The 16,425-nt window shown below is 40.1% G+C and overlaps 1 protein-coding gene across 1 annotated transcript in view; it reads left to right on the plus strand.

Annotated features, from left to right (window-relative positions):
* The window catches only part of KBTBD8 (kelch repeat and BTB domain containing 8), a 46,905-nt gene that overhangs the window by 16,196 nt on the left and 14,284 nt on the right, over positions 1–16,425 (plus strand). The window contains exons 2-3 of the mRNA XM_060239504.1: positions 5,015–5,225; positions 7,988–9,102. Of these exons, the coding sequence (XP_060095487.1) occupies positions 5,015–5,225; positions 7,988–9,102 (1,326 nt within the window). The remainder of the gene's footprint in view (positions 1–5,014; positions 5,226–7,987; positions 9,103–16,425) is intronic.

The following is a 16,425-nucleotide window of genomic DNA, read 5'->3' on the forward strand; positions in this document are numbered from 1 at the left end:
AGCCATTCAGCATCAGGCTATGCATTCTTAATTCCTGTGTAAGCCAAACTTCCTAAAGTATGCTTGCATGCCCGGTGTATAGAATCATGAAGCTCTTAAAGGGACTCTGCAAAGTCAATCTGAGATATACCAGATCCAAAAACCTTGGCACACACCTCATAAAGGAACCTGCCCCGCTACCTAGAACCTTTCTTGGAAGAAAACTCAAACATGATGGTGGTGGTCGATGGGATTGGAATAGACCCACCTGCAGCCCATTATATATGATGATTGATTGCCTCCGCATGAGCCAGAAATGCGCTTACACATGCTGTTTGCTGCCTTGTTAAAGGACGTGAATAGACAGAAGTGCATGTGTGTAGAAAATGAGACACTTTTGTGGGGACTGCTAAAACAGAGCCCCATTGTTGTATGTGCTTGAAACTTGGGGGGGAGGGGTGTTGTCTGATTAGAGAGGACTGTGTTCCATGAGAATTTAATTCAGTCACATTGTATATAAAAACTGGCCCAGAGCACAGCTTGGTTGACCTTCAAAAAGTACAGCGTTTGGATGCACCAAGAAAAAAAAAACTTCCCTACTTGAGGGATCCATGAACCCCTTTTATTGCATTGGTTGTTGTCAAGTGGGGGCAGTTAGAATAGAGGAAGCTCTATGATGATGTCCAATTGTGGAAATCATACGCACAAAAAGTGTGCTAAAGCAGTTGGGGAAATAACAAAACAGCTACTAAATACAAACCTGCAAGGCAAAGAAAATGTTTATGTGTGTCCCAAGAAAAAAATGTGCCATGCAGCATCTTGCCACAGTGCCTTGTGCTAGAAATCAGCATGAAACTTGAAGCGAGGACTATGTTCCATCACCTCTGCTAATGTGGTGCTTGCCTACAATATTTTAAACAGCTGCCAAGAAAGATGTGTCCCCATTGAAGATAATGTGGGCACAAGACAAGCTGCAGGTGGTTATGTTTGCTCTGGAGTTGGGAATGAATATAGTTCTTTCAAGGGAAAGACCTTATTTGTTCGCTGTGGATTCTTCCAGCTGTAATAGTGCATTTGCAATTGTTTTATTGCCTCAGGAAAGATTAATTTGCCGAAAGACGTTAAGTGTACCAGATTTCCAATCAGGTCATTGCCATCATTCAAAGATTTACTTCAAAAGTAGTATGTACTCTGGGAGGAGAAATGGGTGGGTATCAAGGTTGTGTGGTTTTGAGTTGCACTAGGTCTTTTGAATAACAGTGGCAATAATGGATTAGAGCACACAGAAAATAGAAAATCATTATTGGAAGTAGTAACATCAGACCTCTCTGCGAACTGACCGGATAATGTGGCAGAATGGCAACCAACCATAACATCTAGTGTATCAGTTTGTGATGGGGGTCAGAAAATTTTGGGAATAAGGTCTATCCATCTGATTTCCCTTTCACTGGGAAAGCCTAAAAGGAGCTCCACCTGACAATCAGTGCAAAGGGAGAGTTACTGCAAAGGGCATGCTGACGTGAGGGTATGTGAGAAGTACATAGACATTCCTTGTATCTCAGCTGAAAACTCCCCTAGAACCCCTGCTCCATAGGAGAGGCTGAGGGGAGATGCCTCTGACATTTGATACAAGATGGATATGTGCTGTGCATGGTGTACCTGTTAGGACCTGCACCACTGCATTCTGTACCGATTGGAGTTTCTGGGTTAGCCCCAAGGGTAGGTCCACATAGAGCAAGTTAACAGTAATTCAGCCTAGAGGTGACCATTGCATTGGATTACACTGGCTAGGTGGGATGGTTAGATGCAATCATTACAATCCAGGAAATTCATGAAGTAATAAAAGCCGTGTAAAAGAACAAAGCCCCAGATTTAGATGGTTAGACAGGCAAGTATTATAAATTATTTAATAAAATTGTAGGTTTACCTTTATTGAATGTGATTAAAGAAATTATAAAACTCAGGAATTTATTGCAAATCTGAAGAGAAGGAAAACATAATTTCCCATAAACTGAGGAAGGATCAAACTTTAACTGCTTCTCATAGGCTAATTATTGAATTGTGATGATAAGATATCTACAATTCTTTAGAAAATAATCAACAAATATTATTATTCACTCTACCTAGAACGCTTTGCAGCTATGATCAATCAAACATCTTATATAAAGGAAATACATGAGTATTGTCACAAGCTAAATGTAATGTACCATACTAGTATTAAGAATTCGAGTGTGATGATAGATACAGTATAAAAATTTGAAAACATCTCTCACTATAGGATTTGTATTGCTAAAACTCTGGGTCTTTTGTTTAATGTTAAAGAAAATGGTTATTGTGTATGTAGTCTGTTAAGTAAAGTTAAACAAATCAGGGTGGATAAAAATCAAATACATTTAAATAAGATTTTAAAATTAAAATTGGATTTTTAAAAATTAAATGCTTTTTGAGGAAAAATTGATCTAGTTTTCTGTTTAAGATACATTAGTCCAAAGGTTATTCATCATGAAATGAGGATTAGTTTTTAGTTTTGTATCATGAGGCCTCAACATTCATTGATGTTTAAATTTTTTGGTAAACTAATTCCATTAATCCATTCCCAATATCATACTTTTTCAAATGTTTCTGTAAGATTATTTTGGGTAGTTTTTCTATCTAGAAGGTATCAAAGATGTTTAGTTTTGTAATAAAATTATTAATTTGTGTCTACAGAGATAACATGCCTTTTCTTCATATAAAATTTTTTATAAAGTAAACATACAGACTTAAGAAACGTCAATCGTATTGGTCTTCTGCACATCGGTGCACACAAAACCAAATCCTTATCTCTTAAGTGCTAAGTTTCAAGAAGTTCAGTGAATATAAGATGGTTTGGGTGGAATAGGTCTGGATAAGGAGGAGGTGTTAAGAGCCAAGTGTGACGAAGAAGGGGCAAGCAGTACAAATACTGTATAATGTTATTGTTTTAGTTAAATAAAACATTTTAAATTGTTATTGTTAATGAGACCACGATAAGATGGTAAGACGGGGTATGGGAATCCCCAGTATTCAAAAGTATTATTATTCAGATAGAGTAGATTGGATAACTAAATGGATGAAGACTGATAAAAATACAAGATTGATTCTAGTGGAACAAACTTTTGTGCAAATATCCTTGAGAATTTGGATTTGGTTGAATAAAAGAGATAAAAATCATTATTATGCTAAAGTGCAGTTTTTGTTATCAGTGCCTTAGAAAATGCCTGGACAAAGGTCAGACCAAAATTAGCTCCTAGAACATCACTGTTGGCTTCTGTTATAAGATATAAAGATTATAGTGAAGCTATAAAGGAAAGGGTTTTTAAAGTTTGGGAAAATCTAGTGGTATCTGGTTATAGATCCTTAATAGTTAATTAGCAAACGGTTGTAACATTTGCAGAGATATCAACTTAAGCAGCAGGCAGATATCTTAGTTCCAGTATCTACAGGTTAAAACACTCCTTTGCAAAGATGAAATAAGAACCCAACTGACAGGTTTAGAAAAATTAGCAATAACAGGTGGAAAAAATATATATTCCCTAAGACAGGGTGTTTCCAAAACTTTTCCCCTCCGTGGCCCGGTTCCTTCCCCATGGTCCGGGCAGAGGTTGCTCAGGGAGCGATACAGAGACTGCACGCCAGCCAGGAGCTTTCCCCGTCCTCTGATGTTTCCCAAGATCAGAGAGGGATGGGGGAGGGCTTCTGGCCAGCGCACAGTCTCAGTATCGCTCCCTGATCCTCCTCCAGGTGGAGGAGGATCAGGAAGTGATACAGACACTGCGTGCCGGCCAGGAGCTTTCCCCGCCCTCTCTGATGCTTCTGAACATCAGAGAGGGACAAGGGAAGACTTCTGGCCAGCGTGCAGTGTCTGTAGCGCTCTCTGAGTCCTACAGGCAGCGGCATGGGGGCAGGGGCTGGAGCGCAGTACAGCATGCAGTGCCGAAGATAAATAGAGAGGGAAGGGGGCTGGGCCGCCCCTGGTGACCTGGTATTGAAGCTTCCGTGACCTGGTACTGGGTCGCGACCAGTGTTCCCTCTAAGCTGAGTTAGTGTGAGCTAGCTCACAGTTTTTTACCCTCTGGCTCACAGATTTCTGTCTTAGCTCAGGAAAAATGAGCCGACAGCAAACTAATTTATGCAGCAGCTTACAACTTTAATGCCAGTAGCTCACGAAGTAGAATTTTTGCACACAGGACTCCACAGCTTAGAGGGAACATTGGTCGCGACCCTGCAAATGGGAAACACTGCGCTAAGATATATAATTATTGGGTACTGATAGTAAGTGGCAGGGGAAAATGTAAAACTCCGGACAAAAGATCTGAAAGCCCTAATAAATCCAGAGATTAGGGCATCAGTGTTCAGAAATAGTTAAATTTTTCAATAAACCTCTCTACCAAAGAAAATGTAATAAAATTTTATCATTGGCACCTGTCACTCTATAAATTGGCAAAAATTACCAAGAGGCTAATGGGGATTGTTGGGTATATGGAGCAACCAATGCCAATTTTATATTTGATAGAAATTCTGGAATGGTAAAATTTTGGAATCTGATTGCAACAGCTATCTCTAAGGGTGTAAAAAAAGAGTTACCATTATTCTCTAATTTTTTTGTTGTTGAATTTTGTAGATTTCCTTTCTAAAGATGTTGATGAATTTGTTCTGCAAGGTTAACATTTGCTCAAAATTGAAAGAATATCATTCCCAAAAAGGATGGTTGGGTACAAAAATTACCGGAGTGCATTCGCTTATGTAAACTAACCTGTTTATTACATGGCCAAGTGTCTGATAAATTTGGGAAATGGTTTTCTTTGTCCAGAATGAGAAGTTAATTTTGAGTGTGTATAATTGGTGGTTATAATTGTCTTGACTCCTTGTAATGTGTATTCTGGCTCATTGTAATGTGTATTCTGTATTTTAGATTTTTGTTTGTATCAGATTTATTTTTAATAAGTTTTTAAAAAGAAGGCTATCAGTTATCTTTTGCTCTCCAATAAAATCTTTTGTGTCAATGTTTCACCAGAACAGGGCAAGTTTTCACAAACATTGAACGGAACTCCTGCTTCAAGCACAGCCACTGGTGGAATGGATCCCTTCCATGCCTGTAGCATTCTCCAGCAGCTCAAAGCAATGTATGATGAAGGTCAGCTGACAGATATTGTGGTGGAAGTGGATCATGGAAAAACTTTTTCCTGTCATCGAAACGTTCTTGCTGCAATTAGTCCTTACTTCAGGTATATCTTGTTCTTGAGCTTGTTGAGTACATTATTATCTCACATAGTTGAAAATATGTTAGTTGAAAATCTAAACAGAAAACTCTGCAACTGTAATGCTACTGCCCTCTCAATGATTTTACCCAAAAATGGTAAATTTGAGACCGGCCGATAATGTGCCAATTCAGCCAGATCTGATGTAATCTTTTTCAAGAGAGGGCGGACCACAGCCTCTTTAAGAGGTGTTGGAAAACACCCTTCTGAGAGGGATCTATTTATGATGTCCCGTATAGGACATCTATGTTCCCTCTGGCAAGATTTAATTAGCCAAGAGGGACATGGGTCCAAATTGCAAGTTGTTGAGCGTACAGTAGAGAGGATTCCTTCAACTTCCCCCAAGCTAAGTGTGTCGAAGTGATCCAGAACTGAACCAGAAGACAGGCACGGAGCCTCGAGTTCTTGTACTGTATCCAATGTGGCGGGGAAGTCGTGGCGGAGCAACATGATTTTATCTGCAAAATATTTTGCAAACGCCTCACAGCCAATCTCTAATTCTCTAGCATTTGGTCTGCCTTGAGGCAGTGTTGTAAGGTTCCCAGTTATCCTAAACAATTGTGCCAGGCGCGAATTTGCAGATGCAATCTTAGCCGCAAAGTAATCCTTCTTAGTGGCTTTGACTGCCATCTCATAAGACCTCATAAACTCTCTATAAGATGTTCTCGTCGCTTCATCTCGAGTACGCTGCCTTTGCCTCCCTAACCGTCTGAGCCCTTGTTTCAGCTGTCGCAGCTCCGGGGTATACCACGGAGCCAGCTTAACATGAGGGCGCAGAGGGCGTCGAGGTGTGATCTCGTTTTGTGAGTCACTGCTCACCTCTTCAGATATCATTAAGTAAAAACTTACTAGTCTTTAAGTACCTCTAGCAAGACTCATGTTTAGGTTTATTTCATATGTTCTAGCTGTTATACTGTATAAGAATAAGCTGATAATTACTGGTTTAAGAGTTAACTGTAGTGGTTACTTTTTAATGATCAAACTCCCTGATTGTTTAAACTCTTAGAAGGATTTGGTGATACATTTCCATGAACAGAAAGGCCATTTTCACCAGTTCCATTCCATTCCATGCACTGCAGACTCCAGATTCAGCCTTCATGTTCTTTAATAGGGTTTCCTGTTCCCCAGAAGCAGCATTTGGGGGAGTGTTTCAGGCTATAGTAGAACAGGGAATATCGGTAAGTCCCGTTCCACGGAACTAAATCATGTATTCTAATAGCTGTTGGTCAAATCTGAGATATGTAAATCTGATGATAGGAACCGTGAACAGACAAGACAGAGCGTTCTGCAAATCTGAAAAGCACCCCAGAGTTGCAGAAAAATCTGGAATATATATGTATTCCAGATTTTTGTATATATATGAGAAAGTTTAAAAAACCCAAATGATAAAAGCAGTGTCTGTAGGTTTAAGAACCAGAAGCCTTCAGGGGCCATTACTAGTCAACTACAGCATTCTAGACTTGGTTTCTCTCAGTAAAAGGGGGGGGGTCATTTCCATGGTTGTTTTGACCTTTAAGGGAGGACTTATTGGGGTCAGACGTGGCAGCAACCATTGGGTTGGTAGCAACCACTTGATTTACATGACTCAGCCATGCCTGGCTGCTTGCTACTTTTCAGCAGCAGCCACACTATGAAATCTAGTGTGGTATAACAGAACCCCAGAGTAGAGTGTGCAGTATCCTATGAAAGCTAACTCTGTGATGTTGAGCCAGGCACTGTCTCTCAGCCTAACCTACCTCACATGGTGGCTGTGAGGTTAAAAAGGAGGAGAGAAGAATTACGTAAGCTGCTTTGGTACGCACTGTGGAGAAAGATAGGACATAAATGAAGTAAATGCATAATATAGACAAAGATGGGAGACAGATAAAAGATAGGTTGGTGAACAGCTGAGAAGAAGAGCATGGGGCAGGGAAAGAGGAAAGGATACGGGGGTTTCCAGAAGGAAGGAAAGAGGAATCAGTGTAGGGAGGGCTGATACAAGGGAAAGTAATATGCTTCCTCCACAAGTCCTTGAGGGTTCTCTACAATGCAAATGGGCCTGGCACAGCAGCTGGCACCGCACAAGTGGCCCATAGTTTTCCTAGATAGAGGCTACTTTGGGGGAAGCTAAGGCAGGTGGGTGTTAGGAGAGAAGGAACAGGAAAAGGGAGAAGCTTATGAGGCTTTCAGGGAAGGGAAAGAGGAAATAGTGGAGGGGGGGAATTAGATTCCCCCACCCTGTAAGACCATGTAAGTTCCTGCTTATTTCTTCTATCAGTGGAAGTTACTGCTGGATCCAAGCCTGAGTATATTTCTAGACATTTCCAAGTCATTATGATATTTCATTGACCACATGCATAAGTAAATTGAATTCCTCTAATTTCTTACAGCTGTAAACAAACTTGATTTGTGGCATTCTATGGCATTTGCCTGTGCCAGTGTTGCGGCAATGGAACATTAACTTTTAAGTAGTTCAGTCCTCCTACCGAACTAACACAGACTGCTAGGCAGTACATAATTCTTATTGGTTGCAAAAGGCACCTTGGTTGCTGTGTGTTATAGTTTCTGTGCTGAGAACAGTATGCAGAATTAGATGGTGTATTAGATACTCAGTTCAGGATGCCTTAAAGTCAGAACCTTGTTGATCAGTTGTTTCAGAGGCAGTAATCTTCTAAACACCTTGTGTACCTCTAAGCAGATACAGACTTAGTAACTAAAAAGGGTCTTACTTTTTTTTAAAAATTTTCTAGATCAATGTTCACGAGTGGCCTTACTGAGAGTACCCAGAAAGAAGTACGGATTGTTGGCGTTGAAGAAGAGTCCATGCATTTAGTACTGAATTATGCCTATACCTCCAGGGTAATTCTGACAGAGGCCAATGTCCAAGCTTTGTTCACTGCAGCTAGTATCTTCCAGATTCCTTCTATCCAGGACCAGTGTGCTAAATACATGATCAGCCATTTGGACCCCCAGAACTCTATTGGAGTGTTTATCTTTGCTGATCATTATGGGCATCAGGAACTGAAAGTCAGATCCCAAGATTACATTCGTAAAAAGTTCTTGAGTGTCACCAAAGAACAAGAATTTCTCCAGCTGAGGAAAGACCAACTTGTAAGCATTCTAGACAGCAATGATTTAAACGTTGACAAAGAAGAGCACGTCTATGAAAGCATTATAAGATGGTTTGAGCATGAGCCTAGCAAAAGAGAAGCCCATTTGCCAGAAATTTTTGCCAAATGCATCCGCATGCCCCTCTTGGATGCAGAATTTGTAGAGAAAATCCCTCCCATGTTTGCACAGGCTATAGCCCAAAACTGTGTACAAAAAGGACAAACTAGTGCCAATGGCTATACCCAACGGCTTGGAATGACTGCTTCAGAAATGATCATCTGCTTTGATGCTGCTCATAAACACTCAGGAAAGAAGCAAACAGTGCCTTGTTTAGATTCTGTCACAGGGAGAGTGTTCAAACTATGCAAACCACCCAATGATTTGCGGGAGGTAGGGATACTTGTTTCGCCTGACAATGACATCTACATTGCTGGGGGTTACAGACCAAGCAGCAGTGAGGTCTCCATAGACCACAGAGCAGAAAGTGACTTTTGGATGTATGATCATTCAGGCAATAGATGGATCCCTAAATCCCCACTGCTACGTGCCAGGATAGGCTGCAAACTGGTTCACTGCTGTGGTAAACTCTACGCAATAGGCGGTCGCGTTTATGAAGGAGATGGGCGTAATTCACTGAAATCTGTGGAGTGCTACGACAGCCGAGAGAACTCCTGGACAGCTGTCTCTGCAATGCCTGTAGCAATGGAATTTCATAATGCTGTGGAGTATAAAGACTGTATCTATGTTTTACAGGGTAAGATGGGTTTATATTTCTGTGGGGGGAGGAGGGGTGCAGAATCTATGGTTGGGATATTTGTAGGTAGCATTCAACCCCCAAAATAGTCGAAGTGGTGTCCTCTTAGATACTTAGAGAGCCAGTTTGGTGTAGTGGTTAGGTGCACAAACTCTTATCTGGGAGAACCAGGTTTGATTCCCCGCTCCTTTACATGCAACTGCTAGAGTGACTTTTGGTCAGTCATAATTCTTTCAGAGCTGTTCTGCTCAAGAACAGTTCTTTGAGAGCTCTCTCAACCCCACCTACCTCACAGGGTGTCTGTTGTGGGGAGGGAAAAGGAAAGGAGATTGTAAGCTTCTCTGAGTCTCCAGGTAGTGAAGGGTGGGGTATAAATCCTATCTCCTCCTCTTCTTTTCATTTTATGGCCATAGAAAGGGCATGTTGAATTTGGGGATGCTGGTCGTATGTATTTTCTTTGTTTATGCTTGCTAGATCCTCTGTTCTGAACACTGAAGTTGCAAAACAACAAAAAACATGAACAACCTTAGGGTTGAAGAACAAAGTGGTATGTTTATCAGGCATCAGGAAACTACAGTGTATGGCGGCCATGCTGTGTGCAACCCAAAGGATGAAGTGCTGGCATGTCTTGTGTGTAGGATAAGCAGAAAATTCTTATTGCAGTATACATACTGGGTGGAAAGTAACAGAACAGCAGGTTAGATTAAATGGGTATCGCAAGTAAGTGCAAAGTAAGTCACTAGTCCATAAGTTTTTGCTAGCTAAATTGCCCATGGAATTTTAAAAACTCCCCCCCCCCAAAAAAAATCTCATAATTAAAAATGACAAGTAATGAATGGTACTTCTGAGACTGCAGATTTTTAAAAAGAGAAATGTATTTGGGACTTTTCCTACTTAGAAACAACTTTAGAGGCAGTCTTCTACACTTATGAGGGAATGAGAGAAAAGGCATTCAGAAATGATGTGAGTTTTCTGGAAAAATATGAATAGGAAGAATGTCTGTTATTCTAAATAGAATTTGATCTGATTTAGCAGACTTGCAATAAATAAATAAAAAGCACCCCATGGTAATACCCTAATAGAAACAAATGTTTGGACTGAAAATAATATTTGGTTAGAAAATTTTAGCAATCCTCCTTTGTTTAAATATGTGAACAAATTTAAAGACCCAAGTCTGTGAAGAGTTACTCCAGTCTAAATCAGTTTTAGCACACCCAAAGAACTGCACATAATATTCCATGCACATGGTTGTCCACTCATCTATTTCTCCAGAATTGAACAGTCTTCCCTAAGGTCACTGACCTCAGTTTTACTGGAACTTGCCATGGCATCACTTGCATTACTCATTAGTTCCATGTCAGATTGAGGAATGCAGTATCCCTTCTGCTATGCAAGAGGAGATATATAAAGATTTTAGCTTGGGTTTTGATTTGACTTGCAGAGATAATCATATGCATTTATAACCTGATTTTGGTTATTGCATGTATTTATGATGGTATTGTCCACTGCCACACACCATTTACAAACCAATAAAACATACAGGTACTCTTGCACAATTTCTGGAAAACAGTACTGACAACTTTGAAAACTTCCAAGGTTGCAATGGCATCCATTCATTATAAATTATTATTTTGTTTATAGTCTGTTCTCACTGTGTTAATTTTATAAATTTTTTAATCCTTAGAAATTAATTAGCAATAATGGTGCCTCAGATTAATAATATAAGAACATAAGAGGAGCCATGTTGGATCAGGCCAATGGCCCATCCAGTCCAACACTCTGTGTCACACAGTGGCCACAAACCAAGTGCCATCAGGGGGTCCATCAGTGGGGCCAGCACACTAGAAGGCCTTCCACTGTTGCCCCCCCAAGCACCAAGAATACAGAGCATCACTGCCCCAAACAGAGTTCCATCAATACACTGTGGCTAATAGCCACTGATGGACTTCTGCTCCATATGTTTATCCAATCTCCTCTTGAAGCTGTCTATGCTTGCAGCCACCACCACCTCCTGCGGCAGTGAATTCCATGTGTTAATCATCCTTTGGGTGAAGAAGTACTTCCTTTTATCCATTTTAACTTGACTGCTCAGCAATTTCATTGAGTGTCCACAAGTTCTCGTATTGTGAGAAACTTTGAAGCCAGATATAAAAATGTTCCTAAGGGAGGGGTGTATTGCCTCAGATGACTCCATCTTTGCTAGTTGCCCTAAGTCTCTTGGGAGAGGGCAACATGAGCTGCTCTCAAGAGAACATTCTCACTCTCATGCTTGTTAACAAAACCTTACCTTCAAGGTCTGTGTTGTCCTTGTGTTTGACCAAGCTTGATTTTTCATTCTTTGGGCTCACAGCCAGCATTTAGGGTATAAGATGCCTGGTATGCTCTTGGTCTTGAGAAGGTTTCCCAAACTTTTTTTCCCCTGTGGCCCAGTTATTTTTGCAATTCTCCTTCGTGGCGCACTAAAATTTGGGGGTGAAGCTGGGAGACTTAGGGTGGGTGGAGCTGGGAGACAGGAAACGATGTACAAACATGCTTAAAACACTTGCAATATTTTGTTTAGGATAATAGTGGGATTTTGCAATGCAATTTTAAATAATAGTGGGATTTTGCAATGCAATTTTAAAACTAAAACATCAAGAAAAAGCACAAGGATCACACAGTAGAAAACTGAAAATATAAAATACTCTCAGCCTGGGAAAACATGAAATGGCAGGACATTTCAAGCTTCTCCCCCCTCCCAGTCTACTCAGATTGGCAATGAGAAGGAAGGAAGGAAAAAGAAAGAAGAAAGGAAGGAAGATGGGAAAAGGCTGACTGACACAGAGAGTGAGAGAGGAAAAGACTGGCATACAGAGAGAGAGAGAGAGAAGGAAGGAAGGAATTAGATAGACGGGGAAAAGACAGAGAAAGAGAGGGGAGTGGGAAAAAAGCAAATAGGGAAAAAGAAAGAGAGAAAGAAAGAAGAGGGAGGGAGGGAGGAAAAAGAAGAGAGTTGGAAACAAATAAACAGAGAAAAAAGAAAGATAAAAGAAACAGGAAGGAAAAGGGAGGTAAGGAATGAAAGAAAGGAGGGACAAAAGGAAGAAAGAAAGAGAAAAGAAAGAAAAAGAGGAAGAAACGGGATGGGAGCAACTTATCTTTAAAACTGCTGAGTCTTGCCCAGCATCTTGGCCCGCTGAGCCTTTCAGACAGCGGGAAGTAGGGAGGCCCCCGCATGAGCATAGCTGCGTCCCCTGACCTCTGCTGGCCTGGGGAAGGTTGGGAGGCCCCCGTGCAGGCACAGCTGCATCCCCTGACCTCTGCTGGCCTGGGGGAGTTTGGGAGGCCCCCATGCAGGCACAGCTGTGTCCCCTGACCTCCGCTGGGCAAGGGGACGCTGACGGGAGGCCCCACGACGCAGCATTGAGGCTCTGTGGCCCGGTGCCGGGTCGCAACCCTGCCAATGGGAAACGCCAGCTGTGAGGGTTTGGCTAAGCTCTGCTCTCTGTGTGTGTGCATGTTTCAAGGCCAGCTGACTGGATCTTAGCCCTGAATCCCCTTTGATGTGATGTGTTATTAAAGCTCTTCTCGTAAGTAAATCCAGATCTCTCATGTCAGTTCTTGATAATTTTTTTTAAATTATAAATTGAAATAGAGGTAGAGAAAGAAGGAAAAAGGATTATTATCAGTATTATATTTATCTGTTATTTAGTCATCACAAGGACAAATAACATCAAAGTAAATATTGAACATAAACACTTTTAAAATACATAATATTGGGTTGTTTCTGTAATCTATGCTTATGATTAAAACCTAACTTTATTACCATTTGTTGCTATTATTAACATTGATTATTTCATTATATGTTCTAATACATCTTAGTATTACCACAGTTATAGTAAAATTTAAATCCAGAGATATTTTAAGAGCATTTCTAAAAATGAAAAAAGATAATGATAAAATAGCTTCATATGTATGTCAGAGTTAACTTTTATAATCTCAAATATGTTATTTCAAACAGTGTAACATTATTTCAAAAATAGTTATACTTATGCCTTTGCAATATTGTCTATAGCAACTTTAATTTATATTCATGCAGTTATATTAATACCTATGGTATCTTTATACTGATAATTGAAATAATAGAGAGCATTTCAGTAGCTAATACATATGTCAGTTTTTTGGGAACTTCTGCAAACCTATGGAACCCTTGGTCAGGGTCCATAACAGTGGCATCACAAACAAGATTCCTTCAAGAGCTGATATGCCTGGGGCTGGGCATAAGCTTGGGTTAATGGCAGATGCTCAGTGCTTAGGCTCCACATCCTTCACTACCTATTTTCAGCAAAACCACTTGATATCTCTAGATACTAGTGTTCCCTCTAAGCTGAGTTAGCATGAGCTAGCTCACAGATTCTTAGCCTCCAGCTCATACATTTTTGTCTTAGCTCAGGAAGGATGACCCTCAGGAAGGATGACTCCAGAGCACAATAATTTATGCAGTAGTTCACAGCTTTTAAACTCTAATAATAATAGTAGTTATTGTTGTTGTTATTATTATTTCGTTACAACAAGTTCTAATGTCATTAGTCATTAATAAGGGGAAAAACCTTTTCTTATTATGGAATCCAGTTCATGTGCTACTGGGAATAGGATAGATTATTCTTCTGCATTGCATTTCACGTAGGTGCTGGATAAAAAGTTGGATGCTATTTTTGATAACCACTTGCGTATTCTTACCATTTCTTAAAGGAGAATCAGACGTGAGACTACTGGAATAAGAGAGGATTTTCAATCTGAGGTTTGGACTGTGCGATGTGCAAAGGTTTTTATATGTCTCCTACTTGGGCTAATTAATTTTCTGCAATTTTTAATAATTCAATCAGTTGTTAAGGAGTCTATTTCACTGCGATTTAATTCTCATTTATTTTAAAACATTAATCAGGGCAAATCAATCCTTTTTACTACAAAATGGCTTTTAATCTACACGTTATAATTCTAGGGCTGTGTGTTACCAGAAATGCTGTGGGTCTGCTCTTTTTATGGGGGAATCAGCAGAGGCAGACCAAGATAGAGCTTTTTAGGAGTGGAATTCCCACAAAGTGTATACCAGTACTAGTTCAGAAAGAGAGAGATATTTTGAAATGACCAAACCAATTGAATAAAGAAAGGAATTTTATTAAAAAATAAAATAATACGATAAAAATACAGATTTAAACTAACACACACACAAGAACACCAGAAAAATAGATTTTAGTAGACCAAATAGGCAGTAAGAATTTTTTGGTGGGGGGAGGGGGGAGATGGAAGATTCATAGCTACCTCTCTGAAGAGTAGAAGTCCATGTAGGAGAGGGACAAGATTACTAGCATCTTGGGTGTGTGGTTGGATCCAGGAACGCAAAACACAGAACATGTCCAGAGTGCCTCCTTGAGTAGGCAGAGACATACCCTGAGGCATAGGTGGTCAGGATGTTCTGTAGAACAGTGCAAGATGGGATTCCCATTGTGTAGTGAGAGTGAGTTGAAAGCTTCCCAGGTGCTAGATACAAAAGTGTAATGTTCTATGTTTGCTTAGAGAATGGGTCCAGGAGATGGCTGTTTGGGAAAAATGGTGATGTTAATTATTTTCTTGATAGTCTGGAGCTAATCCTAATCCTAAATCAGACTTTTCCCTGCAGCCACTGTGGCCGGACCTGCCTGTCCCGCATTGGTCTTGTCAGCCACCAGCGAGCCTGCAGCAGACGTGGACTATTGCACCCTTCTTAAATCTTCGTTCGCGAAGCCAAGCCGAGAGAGAGAGAGAGTCTGGAGCTGAGGAGAGAAAATGCTCTATCTAGACTATCAACTAGAAGAATAGCTTTTAGGAACGACATGATTAGCTGGAGGGGAGAGGTTCTGCTGAACCTGGAATGTGAAAGTGTGGACAATAGGAGACATAGTATCAGTCATAATCTATTCATACCAACGGAGATGGGCTAATCTTTTGGCCATGCTTGCTGTCAGACAATGGCCAGCCTCTCAACATATTGAAACCTGGAACCTTTGAATTATAGTCATTGTTCATCCATTGTTCCACCAAGGAGGAGAGAAGACCGGGGGGGGGGGGGAGTGTTGCAAAGAGGAATGTGGCGAACAGCCCTGTCTTTGGCACCTGTATCTCTCAGGTTTAGCTATGGCTCTTAGCAGGCCCATCTTTAGTGCCAAGCCTTACTTTCTTGGGACACTGCTGTGGAGGTCTTTTAGGGTGTTGGTGTGTCTCTGCTCTGGTGGAAAACCACCCCTGGATTTAGGGCTGTTGCCATGGCTACATATGAACAATATTATTAAAAGATGCAGGATAGAATCAGCAATAATTAAACAACATTGATATAGTTTGTATTCAGGAGACACATTAAAAATACAAAACATATTTTTAAATCTACTAAATATCTACACAAGTTTCATGTGGCAGGAACATCTAAATTGTGAGGTACAGTCATTCTCATTTCAGGCAAATTTATTTTTAAGCAAGAAAAAATCAAGATTGATTGAAGGGGGTAGATTTATCTTTTTGACAGGTTTATTAGATGAGAAGCCCATAACCATAGCCACAATTTACACACCAAATGAAGGGCAGCTGGCATTTATTGAAGATATGCTTAATTAAAAACATTTTCTAAAGGACCAATAATAGTTGGTGCTGATTAATCACTTGATCAATGAGGCATTAGATATAGCTATGAAACTTGGACCCAAATGAGTGACTAAGTAGTGTTCACACTCAAAGACAAAACTTTTTTTTCTATTTTGAATAAATTTGATCTCTTAGATATGTGGGGAGTTCGTAATCCAGCATCAAGAGACTACACCGATTTTTCAGGAGGGCATCAAATCCACACAGGAATAGATTTTCATGTTATCATCTGCATCTCTCTATAACAAGTTTCAACATTCTGATATAGGCTCAAAAATATATTGGGACCATGTTTAGGCATCTGATACATTGGAGTGATCACCACCAAAGAATAATTATAGACAATGGAGCTAAACCCTTGAATCTTATTAAATGATTTAGTAAAACAAGAAATAGACGCAATTATACAGCAATACTTGGCAGACAACTTGGGATGTGGTGTTTCCATGTGAATATATGGAATGCAAAGGCTGTGTTATGGGGTAACTTTATTTCTTTGGCAACATAATGTAAAAAAAATCCAAAGGAACTTCTAAGACAAGGTAGTTTAGCTAGAATTGGGACTTTTGAAGCAGCTCATAAAGAACAATTACAGAAAATTTTACAAACTATTACAACTGGAAAGACAAAACCTATACATATTAGAACTTGCACAATTTAAACACAATG

The sequence above is a fragment of the Heteronotia binoei genome, chromosome 5 (assembly GCF_032191835.1).
Source record: "Heteronotia binoei isolate CCM8104 ecotype False Entrance Well chromosome 5, APGP_CSIRO_Hbin_v1, whole genome shotgun sequence".
NCBI classification, from domain to species: Eukaryota; Metazoa; Chordata; class Lepidosauria; order Squamata; family Gekkonidae; genus Heteronotia; species Heteronotia binoei.